We start from the raw sequence: 11,785 nt of genomic DNA on the forward strand, positions 1-11,785 counted from the left end.
CACACACACACACACACACACACACACACACACACACACACTTTAAGGCCTGTTTCTGCAACAGCTGTAACCAGATCCTGGTCAGATCGTAGGGATTCTCCAAAGGCCTTCTCAGCTCTCTTCACGATCATTTTCCTTTTTCTTGTTAGATGCTGACAGAATATTTATGTTGTTCTCCGTTTTCTCTCCTGACAGTGACCACAGACCCTCCGTCAGGTGTGACCGTCAGCCGCTTGGGCCAGCTGGAGGACCAGCTCAGCGTTCGCTGGGAGGCGCCGCCGGCTCTCAAAGACTTCCTGTTTAAGGCTAAATACCAGATCCGCTACAGGCTGGAGGAGAGTCAAGACTGGAAGGTAAAGAACATCTCACATTTTATATATTTATAAAAAGAAAGCTGCATTCAAATTACGGTCTGTTTTGTCTTATTTTACCAACAGAGCAGTGATCATTATCAGTATAGACATGTATTTGTATTTTTTTGTTTTTATTATTATTAATTTAATATTATAAATACTATAGATAAAGATTCCTTTTGGGTGCGTAAGACTTAGTAAGATCAGATGAAGCAGTGCAGGACTGTTGAGTGTTGAACTGAAGCAGTGAAGGAAACAGAAATCTCTGTAATATCGGTAGATATCAGTTATCAGATGATAATATTGACCCCAAATGAACAAAATCATCTTATATAATATTAATTTTGTAACATGCGTGCAAATTTTCCCCATGTTAGCAATTTATGCATCCAAACCCTGGCAGATTTTACTTGTAGTTAAGTATTTGAATGAATTATGGATGTAAATCACCTCAAACCCCCGCCCACAAATCTCACGTAGTTTAACTGAACGCATGTGAAATATGACAGAGTGTGAAATCTGTTCAAACCAGAATAACTCTCGGCGATGTCGTGTTTAAAGTACAACATAAAAAGGTAAAATTCACTTAAAACGTTGTCGAGGCAGATACAAACCATCCCCAAATGATAAATAGTCAGTTTTAAACTCCTTAAACAGTGTTTTGTCTGTAAAATCATATGCCCTAAGCTGTAGAATAGAATAGAAATATCCATGTAGATTTTTGAAATTCAGGTGTGCAAACAGGAGTTTACAGACAAACAGAAAACAAAAGAATGAAACATTGTACAATAAGGCAAGCTGATCAAAGTTAATGTAATATATCTTGTATGAATTACCTCCAGCTAATCCTAAACCTCTGGCGATCTCTGCTGTATTACAGGAATTACATAAAAAATTTTCCCCAGGTTTATTTTCAATAAAAAAAAATACTCCTACAGTAATATTTCTTTATGTCTTCATTTCAAGACGGATAAAATTAAGGGGCATTTTTTTTCACATAAGCTGCATGAACTAAAGGGCTCGGAGCCTTTTTTTTGTAGAAATTGCAGCATTGTTGTTTTAAAATGCTGCAAAATGTGCGTAAACAGGCCCAAACAGAAAGGCAGCGGCACACTGTTTTTGATGCGGGACAGTTTTGTAGAGAAATCATTTTCCCCAGGATAGGAGGGAAGATTCTCCTGTAATTAGGGAGGAATTACAACGCTGTAATATAAGCAAGTCGGTACCTGCAAAGTGGAAATGTTAAAAAGCAAAAAAAAAAAAAAGGAGGCGGAGGAGTGGAGAGGCGCGGTGATACCAATACGAAGGAGGAGGGAGGAGGAGAGGCCCGAATCCAAGTGGCTTGAAGGGCTGATGGTGGAAACAAAGCGCCTCTGAAGCGGCCCTAATCATGAGGTCATGCTGGGGAGCGGAGGGGATACATCTCAGCTGTTAATGTCTTCAATATGGCTGCAAAGACGCTCAGCTGTAACGTCTGCCTCAGTTGGCCGCCTGTGCGTCACATCATTAGCTCTCCAATGCCTGTAATTTACATGTTCTGCTTTCTGTTGGAGTCCTCCTTAACAAGTGTTTACAGACAGGATGTCAGAGAGAAAGTGGGGGATTATTAGGACAGATTATTAACTGCAGTGTGTGTGTGTGTGTGTGTGTGTGTGTGTGCTTCTTTCTCCTCCCATTTAAAGTATCTCGCTGTCTTCAGTCCTTGTTTGTGTGAGTACCTGTGTGTGTGTGTATGTCGGAGTATCCGAGTCTGTAATAAATAATAGGGAACAGATTTTAGCCAGCAGGCACGGTTACGTTAAAATACTTTCATAAACATGCTGATCAGGAGCCGCTAAACAATGTGGTGCACATGCATGTTTTGTTCTGTGCATGGTTTGCGGTTGTGTTTTCTGCATCTTGATTCTGCTTTGTGCTTTAGTTTTTGCCCATTGGTATTTAATACTGTGGTCGGACCTCCAGCGCTCAGCTCCTCTGTGTTTGTGCCTTTCCTCCGCTGCCCAGGTGATGAATGATGTCGGGAATCAGACGTCGTGCAGGCTGGCTGGCCTGAGACCCGGAACGGTGTATTTCGTGCAGGTATGGCGGGTTTGTAGCAATGCGCTTGTGGCCAAGTGTGAGCGAAACTCTACACATCCTCCTGGTGAAGCTCCTGGTTTTTGGCGACTAAACCAGTCGATAACGCGATACATCATTAATTTCCCCAACTTTCCACAGCTGGTGTCACGTAATTCAACTTAAAATCTAACAAATATGTTTGAGGGGAAGGATTTAAAGATAGCTGCAGTAGCATGTCAGCGTTCTTACACACGCCGTTAAATGTCAGGAATTAAGTTAGCGCTTAGCTGAAACCCCTTTTGATTTAATTTCGGCGTGCCACACCACCAGTTTGCAAAAGCTTGTAAAATCTGTCCGTTTCTCTCTTCAGTCCCACATTTGTCCTGTCAGATTTATTTCTAGACTCTGGTTCATCCAATCACAAAATTGTAATTTCCTCCTGGTGAAGTCATTTCCTTGTTGGTGTGGATGAGCGCTTGGACTTTCTGTGATGCTAAATAAATAAAACCCTCTTCTTCTTCAGGCTGACACCACGCATTTTAGCAATTTGGGTCAAAACTTTGCTGTTGTTTGTAGCTGCTCACAATTTTGAACACTTTGACAAAAACATGCACGTCTGAAGAAATGGAATCCCAAATCACGATGCTCTCACCGCCATGTTTCATCCTGCGTATTGATCATGCCAGAGTCACTTCTAATAAACGCTGCTTGAAGAAACGGTTCTCCCCGCTGAAACCGCCATTTTACATATAATTAAAATATTAAATTGCCAACATGTCTTCTTTTTTCGAACATCGATCATCCAATAAAAGACACCAAGCAAATATACCCAGCCCAATAAATAATTAATAATCCCTTCAGTGGCATAAAATTTCTTTCTGAGACGGATTTTTTTCAAAGAATAATACCCAAAGCTCTTTTTTTGTGTGTGTGTGTGGAACTGAACTTTTATTTCAGGTTCATCAGATTCTCTAAATTCTGAAATTAATTCAAAAGATCAGGGTTTTGTTTTTTTTTCCCCCTTTAGTTGATTTGTTTGTTTTCCGTTTCAGGAAATACAAACCAATCAAAATTTAGTTGCATTCAAAAGCACATCTACGTAACATTAAAGATGGACAAAAAAAAAAAAAAAACTTTGGAAATGATTTGTAATGGTCTCAGCTTTTCATGTAGGGGAAACAAACTAAACAAAACAAAACTGGATTTTAGCAGGGGTGTGTACGCTTACGAGAGCCATTAAAGGTTTAGCGACTGGCCGTTGTTAATTTGCGTCGTATTTTCCACAGGTTCGGTGTAACCCCGTGGGAATCTACGGCTCTCGCAAAGCTGGGATCTGGAGCGAGTGGAGCCACCCCACAGCTGCTTCCACACCCCACAGTGGTGAGAATGATCACACACACACGCACACACACACACACACACACAGGCGCGCTGTCAGGGGTCTCCTCACAAGAGCTTTTTTTTTTTTTTTTTTTCATTCTGTGGGATCATTTTGGCCCATAAAGAAGCAATTTTTGATATCACAGTGTACCGGGCCCCCAGCAGCTCTCTGCGGCCGTCGCACAGAAACAGATAATTGCACTTTCAGTCTTCCAGTCTGTTTTCTTTTGATTATTTTGTCATATTTATTTATCCAATATAGTTTGAGCTCGTCAGGGAAATGACAAGAAACAGACCTACTTACTGCGTTTTAACAAAAGCATCATTTTCTGGCAAAGAAGAGATGAAAACTGTCAGGAATCCTTGAGCACTTGTGCTGTTTGCCATCCTGGATCCAGTTAGGTCGCTCCAGACGCAGGAATACAGTAACTGCTGTATAAAATGTTATCATAAACTGGCCACAAAAAAGACCACAGTTATGAAAACAAAACCCTGTTCATAAAAACTCACATTTTTCCTGCAAGGGTTTCATCGGGGGAAGGCTCAGAAAGTATTTATTACGGCGCGAAGAGACAAAAAGGTCCTCTGTTAGTGGGAGAAATAAGTTCTTGTTGTTTTCGTCTTTAGCCGTTGCTCCCGTCGGCCCCGCTGCCCTTTCCATGCAACTCTTTGCAGCGCAGCGAAATCTTTTTGCATCTAGGCCTGCATTTTTACTTCACTTACTTCCTGACTTCATTAATAGACACAGTTTAAAAGCTTCAGTGACAAATTATTTGAACTTTTTGGATGATTTACCTCAAGTAAAGCTTGTGGCATCAGGGATTTCACCAAGTTGATGCAGACTGGTGGAACTGTCATGGCAATGAAACGAACAGTCACACTCCAGTTTCTGGTTTTGGGAATTTGGATTATTAACATATTTATGAATCATTGGCAAAAATAGATTTCCTAGTTTTGATTTATAGCATGAGAAGAGCAACTGGTTGGACAGATTTGAAGTGTCCTTTCTTGACATTAGGGAGGTGACAGACTAACAAGCATGCAGGAGGATCTGACAAGAAGCGGGTGAAAGTCAGGAGTATATAATCTGCAGGTATAGGAACCAGGTGAGGTCATTAAATGTTGAGACGGAGCTGCGAGGCCGACGGGAGACTGAAGCAGATGATCATCACCAGCGGTCACCGCTCAGAAATCTAGTTTTGTCCTTTGTCGACTGGTCACGGATTGCCGCCGATGAGGAATTTTATTTGCGCCGTCTTGTTGCCGGTAATGCAATGAACATGCCAAACTCATGAAATCACTTCAACTAAGATACAAACAATGAATAAAATAAAATAAAAAACCATGTGATGTTATTCTTGATAAAGCGTGATTTGTACCCAGTTTCAACATGTTTCGACAAATGATTGGTTCTATATGAGCTACTGAGGGACATCGGCTGCACTCTACTAAACAACTAGAGTCAACATGCAAAAAAAAAAATGCCTTTGTTTACTTTGGTATCATTATGGTGTGCTGTGAGCTTTTTGTTTGGTGATGATTTAAAATAAAATCAAAATTCAGTCATTCTCGCTTTGAGGACATCTAATTTCCTACTTTGTTGTTGTCTAATTTTGATTTTCACACCAATTTGAGGCTAACATAAGTTTCTTACTGTATCTACCATTAGCAGATAATACGAACAATATCCTGTGGTAATGTTGGCATGGTGTGAGATTGTCATCAAAGGATAATTTTATATAAAAATAGCAACATAGCACAGCATTACCCAAGAATGTAAATTCGTAGAACATTGTATAAACAATGTACAGCTGGAGAAAACTCTCCATTTAATGTTTTAAAAACCTTTTTTTTATCCTGATAACCAGCTCATGCCTGGTGTAGCGTTAACATTTCCCCATAAAAGCAAAGATCACTCTTTTACGACTTGCTTCAAAGAGAAATAAACAGAAAAATGACTCAGTGCAGGCAAGTTAAAAAAAAACAAAACAAAAAAAAAACATTGTTTCTCAACATTTAATCTCCAAATCTCCTCTCCTACCCCGATTCCCCGGCCCTTAGAGCGACTGATGTCCTGTGACTCAAAGTCCAGCGGCGACTCCAACTCCACCCTGCGGCGGGAGCTGAAGCAGTTCCTCGGCTGGGTGAAGAAGCACGCCTACGGCTGCAGCAGCATGTCCATGAAGCTGTACGACCAGTGGAGGGTGGACATGCAGAAATCGCCAAAAACTCGCAACCAGGTAGGTAAGCATCGCTAATGCCGAGCAGAAAGCATCCGCAAACACACACGTCCTCCATGTAAACCCGAGCGGGCCGTGCACAACATGTCCCGCGTACGCAAACACAAACAAACTGGGAATGATTTTCTAAATGCTGATTTGTAACAGACTGTGTCTTTAATTTAGGTTCTCCAAGGGGATAAGTCGTAGCACATGCCGGCCCTGCAAGCAGAGACGAACTGAACGAATGCAGTTTGTATTTTATTTTTTGTTTGTCTATATGTGTGAATGTGGGAGGAAAAAAAAAAGCGAGAAAGAAAAAAAGCGACTGCATTCTCATATTGGAAATGTAAAAGACAATTTGCTCCAGAAGAAATCCAGAGGGGAATTAAAAAAAAAAAAGTGGGAGACTTCGTTTCTGCATCTTTTCCAGTCGATTTGAGCTCGTCTAAACGGTGGAGCTGTTTTCACTCGTCGCGGACGAGAAAGAAACTACGTGGGCGCAAGCGACATTGTAGCATGAAGATGTCGGACAGCGGTGAAGACATTTGACGTGCATTTGGCCTGAATGTGCACAGGAGAGATGAAAACTAATCCGATTTCCGCTGAAGTGTTGGCTAAAGCGCCTAAACGCGTTGTTAGTGGCATTTGGGGCGCCATCTAGTGGCTAGTCAGCGTCCACTAATTCTCTCTAAATGATCCCTTCTCTCACATCCCAATGTAAAAAGAAACATGAACAGATTATGATTCAGTATTTTAACGAGTGCGTCGCTATGTTAGGTTGATAGTGTGCCAAACTGGTCCACCCAGGATTTGTCTGTTTCTGAGTGCCAGTATGTGACTGATGGTGTTTGTGTCGGCTGCGGAAAGCCTTTATTTTTGTACTAAATTGTACCAGCATATTTAAAGTATAAAGCTATGTTTTATAATTCTTAAGTTAAATTTAGTCAGTAAAGACTGTACAATGACTGAAGTTGTTATCAATCTCTAATTGTGTTCTATAAAAATGTTGACAGAAAAACACGTGGTCTGATTTTTGTGTGTGCGTGCGCATGTGTGTGTGCGGGTGTGTGTGTGTTGAACGCTTGAAATATACACAGTTCAATGCAGATCAATGCAATTCATCACATTCTAATTTCAATTTCTTCCTGCTTAACCCTGTTTAAAAAAAATACTAACATACTGCTGCTTTTAAACTACTAAATTTAGTACATCTTTATTCTATATTGTTATTTCTATGTATGAAATCGAAATATTTGCAAATAAAATATAATTATTTAACTTTCATAATTAATTTGTTGAATTGCTTTGGGAGCAGCATGAATAGCTGTTCTTACAAATAAAAGACGTTTGATCATGTTGTGTTTTTATTTTATTTTACTTTAATAAGTGATGCTCATCTCATTGCCTTGTCAATAAACATTAACTAAAATTTCAAGATGATATTGTGATGGTGCCAAAAATACATTAATGTGTTGTTTGTTTCCATGGTAATACAACTGATCTGAGGTAATAGTGTCTCATTTTTGAATCCCTCCTGGTTTAACGTCACTAAATGATGCAGTTCTGCCACCTGCTGACAGGAAGCGGTACCTGCAGCGTGTCAAAGGTAATTAAGTGTTTTATTCTCTGTTTAATTGAAAACTAAAGGTACATGGACATGGTGGATTGGTTTGCTGCTTTCAGAGGCATGATGTGTTCTTATGAGAAATCCTTTCCAGACTTCACTAATTGATCATTTTAATTTTGTAGCACCATTTATGTTAAACTAAGATTTCGATATTTGATCCTGGCAACATGACTGTTCCTGTTAGTCACTGCAGACTTGGGAGAGAAGCAATAACAATCCTCCTAATGAATCAAATCTGCTTCTCATCCCAGTCCATTGACCCTGATTTGGGTCGACGGACGGGGAGTCTTTGAACACCTCTCAGTGTGCCATTTCATTGTCAGTCTGGGAAACCTGAGACACGGCTTGTGTTTTTCCTGCCCGACCGTGCAACGGATTCATCTCCCTCTGCTGACACATTAGAGTCTTGTTACTGCCTCTGTGACCACTCGGTTACTGCTGCCTGAAACTTTAACCTGGATGAAGCTTTGTCTTAACGCTGGGCTCACTCTCAGGGCTTTACTTACCTTTGTCTTTGCCAAAAGCTAATCCGTTTTGTTGCTCTTCTGCTATCGTTGACAAATGATTCATTTGTAAGACAATGTGAATCTGATTGGTTATTTTCCCATGGATGTTTCTGTATATTTTCAGCATTTTGATTTATTTAAAATGTAAGGTGTATCATCTGGAGATTGTGACAAAAATCAACAGGAGCTAATAATTACTGTAAGAAACGATAGATTTTACAATTCATACAACTAAGATGTTTTCACTATTAAATCTATACTAAAATCAAACCTTAAAGAGCTGTTTTATACATTATTATTTTAAAATATAATTTTACTGAATAAAAAGACATATTCAATATTTTAAAATATAAATCAATTTAAGATATAACTGATAACCACATATGTGTTATTTATAACCTTCTGAATGTATAAATATGCAAATTAAGATAATTTTACTTACTGGGAGGCAACCTCACTTACATTTATTTGAATGGTTTGGAAATCCTTGAATGCCACCTGCTGTAATAAGAAGTTATTTTTAAATTTCCAGGATATTTTGAAGTGAAAAAATGTTCAAGCAGGTGAAAGATCAATTCTGAGCCATTTAGCTGTACTACAAATTGAACACTCAATTTGTAGTACAGCTAAATGGCTAACTTTGACTAACTTTGACTTAAAGTTAGTCAAAGTTAGTCTACAAATTGAACACTCAATTTGTAGTACAGCTAAATTGAGTGTTCAATGAAACACTTAAATGAAAGTTAAATGAAAGTATTAAATGAAAGTATTAAATACAAGCAGGTTGCAAGAACAAAACATGTTAAAAATTGGAATAGGAATAATCTTTCAGTGACATCTGTCCGTCCATCTGTCCATCCATCCATCCAGGTCCTCCGGATGGATGGATGGGTTTCTTAACCTTTCTCGAACGCTGAGTCCCCACCAAGGAATCTAATTTCTTCATGTCCTGAAGCTTATTTTTCAGTCCCGTTTGCAAATCTCCTGTAGGGCGGCGATTCGTAGCAGTGCGAGGCCCCATTCGCCTCCTAAACAAGACACCAAGACAACTGAATCCTTCAGCTTGAGATAGACGGTGACTCCTGACCTCTAGGAAGACGTTTTACTAATCTCTTCATGTCACTTACAAAAAGAAATAAATTCTGTCTCGGTAATAGTGTTAAATCACTTGGTTGGTCTGTATTTCAGAGCCTTAGGAAGGTTATACCGATGCTGTTGCTGCTCTTAGGGGTCTTTTGTTTTTAAATAATTCATGTCAGACTAATTGGTTACTGGAGAATTGTTGACACTGAACAAGCAGCTAAATGCAGCTTTTCTTTCCCTCTGAAATTTGTCCTGAAATTCCAGACATGGACAGGAAGCTGCAGGTATTTCATTACTTCCCTGCTCTGGTATCGACCTCACACTTATCTGACTTAAAGTTAGTCAGCATGTATTGCTCACATGGATGGCGACTCACAAGTCATCGTGCTTTACTCTAATATTGAAAACATGATTTAATGTGGGTCGCAATGCATATTTGTGACTGGCATGATTGTTTTTTTCAGTTTGATTTATCAAACCTCCTTCTCATGTCTTCTTTGTAAGCCTCTGCATCCGCCGTGCTGTTGTGCTTTTTGTTTAAAAACTGTTTTATGTCTTGCAAAAACAAGAATAGACCTTGAATGTGATTTTATGAGACAGAAAAAAAAAACAGAAAACAGTGAAGAAGCAAAATGATACATGAAAATAGCAACAATAAAAAAAGCAACAGTTATATATTATTACTCTGATACCTCTACATAAAATCCAGAACAACCAATCCCCTTCAAATGCAACTAAGTTAATAAACAGAGCCTAAATTTCAGTGTATCAGTTTAATATAATTTAAGTTTAAAAAAACACTATCACCCTGAATATTATAACTAGCATAGTTAAACATGGTGGTGGCAGTGTCATGCAGTGGGGATAGATTTTCTTAAGCAGGAACGATGAAGCTTGACAACAGAAGATGGGTTAAACTCACTCCCATTTTGGGGATAATGGCAGGCGATTCAGATCTAGAAGGACATCTGGAATGCAGTATTTTTCCTTATTAAATAATAAAAACCAAGTATCATTTTTCTCCCCCTCTATTTTGCAAAACCCCCTATATAACCTGGGTGTAACACGGCTGTTAGGTGTCAAAATGCAGAAAATCTCAAGGCTCCTTCCCTTTCATTTCTTTGGATTTCAACCTTATATTTCTCTCAGTGGAGGCGACCATTTGTTCTGCGAGAGCCTCAGAGGAAAGGTGTGGGAAGCAAGTTGCGGACTCTTATGAGCCTGCGGTCAAGATAGGATTTCCTCCGCTCCAGGTCATGAATAATTCAACATGGGAGGCCACGACTCGCCTCGAAAGAGAGCAAAAAGAAAGGATGTGTCTTTCTACCGCAGAAGGAAAGAGGACGAGGCTGGAGGAGCATGGAGGAGGTGGTGAGGAAACGACCAATAATCTCCGCTAGGGAAAGAGGTCAGTAGGAGAAATCTATATGCCTGTGTGTGGGTGTGTGTTTGTTTGTAATACCTTGTGGGGATCATTTTCCTGACGCATACCTTGTGGGAACCTTGTGGGACTAAAACCTGGGGAAACGCTGTTTTTGGGTCAGGGGTTTGATTTAGGACTAAGGTGTGAATTGAGGGGGGGTTAGGGTGAGGCTTAGGCTGTAGAAATGAATGGAAGTCAATGGAAAGTCCCCGTAAAGATAGCCACGCAAAGACGTGTGTGTGTGCGTGTGTGTGTGTCTGTGTGTGTGTGCGTGTGTGTTTGCACCCACATGGGTTGTATTAGGGCCAAACTGGGTTTTGCCGTAAAATCTTTCACAGCATCACAATGTCACTGCTCCATTTCTGATTTGAGATCCTTACGTTGTTTGGAATCCATTTCCAAAACAACAGAGGAAGAATGTTAAAATGCATAACCATAGAAAAATAAGTCAAAGGCCTCCAGATGGGAATGATCAGAAGCAAAGCAGCCGGAGCCACAACTTGCCGGGCGTGGAGGCGGCAGCGACGCTCTGAGCTGGAATCCGTCGCTTCATTTTCACCACTCTCCTCTCCCACCTTTACTCCCGGCCCCACCTGTCAGGACCGGGCCCCGCGCGCTACGCTCTGCCCCCTACAGTCGGATACATTAACCATGACTTCACCAAGCCCAGCAGCCCTGCGTACTCCTTCCACGGCCGCATGAGCACTGCCAGTAAGTTTAAATCTTACTGCATATCTATCAGGACACAACATTTAACAACACATTTAATGATAAAATTAGCAATTTAATGCTCCAGGGTTTTAAAACTATCTATTACAGTGATAACCACTGCAGCAGAATGAGACAAAGGAGCATTTTTTGTATTTTATAGTGATCTCTATTGACTCCAGCCCTGGACCGAGGTACTATGTCGGGGGCAAGCTCACCCGGTTTGGTCGGACCGAGACACCGTCCTACTCCATGTCAGGAAGAGGCAGACGAATCGGGAAGAGAGGTGAAAACAAATCAGGGAAGGCTACGACTCAGGAAAGCATCAGACAAATCACTTTTTTTTTTTCCTCAGGAAACAGAAAGAGGAAGTGGTTTTTACCAGATGTGTAATAGGAAATTGTGTCATTCATGGGATTAGATAA

The 11,785-nt window shown here is 40.3% G+C and overlaps 2 protein-coding genes across 3 annotated transcripts in view; both read left to right on the top strand.

The window, feature by feature from the left end:
* The window catches only part of crlf1a (cytokine receptor-like factor 1a), a 25,256-nt gene extending 18,227 nt beyond the window's left edge, over positions 1-7,029 (top strand). The window contains exons 5-9 of one of the 2 annotated variants that reach the window (XM_015041530.1): positions 196-353; positions 2,358-2,432; positions 3,698-3,791; positions 5,853-6,035; positions 6,197-7,029. In XM_015041530.1, coding sequence (XP_014897016.1) covers positions 196-353; positions 2,358-2,432; positions 3,698-3,791; positions 5,853-6,035; positions 6,197-6,213 — 527 coding nt within the window. In that variant the 3' untranslated portion in view covers positions 6,214-7,029. The remainder of the gene's footprint in view (positions 1-195; positions 354-2,357; positions 2,433-3,697; positions 3,792-5,852; positions 6,036-6,196) is intronic. The other variant, XM_015041531.1, reaches the window with a different exon arrangement.
* Positions 7,030-9,023: 1,994 nt separating this feature from the next.
* On the top strand, positions 9,024-11,777 carry odf3l2a (outer dense fiber of sperm tails 3-like 2a). The gene is made up of 3 exons (XM_015041532.1): positions 9,024-10,637; positions 11,253-11,363; positions 11,524-11,777. Exons 1-3 carry the CDS (start codon positions 10,589-10,591, stop codon positions 11,751-11,753), a joined length of 390 nt encoding a protein of 129 aa, XP_014897018.1. The 5' UTR covers positions 9,024-10,588; the 3' UTR covers positions 11,754-11,777.
* The last annotated feature ends 8 nt before the right edge of the window (positions 11,778-11,785 follow it).

This window comes from Poecilia latipinna, unplaced genomic scaffold (assembly GCF_001443285.1).
Source record: "Poecilia latipinna isolate Pla-1442-1.1 unplaced genomic scaffold, P_latipinna-1.0 Scaffold556, whole genome shotgun sequence".
Classification (NCBI taxonomy): domain Eukaryota; kingdom Metazoa; phylum Chordata; class Actinopteri; order Cyprinodontiformes; family Poeciliidae; genus Poecilia; species Poecilia latipinna.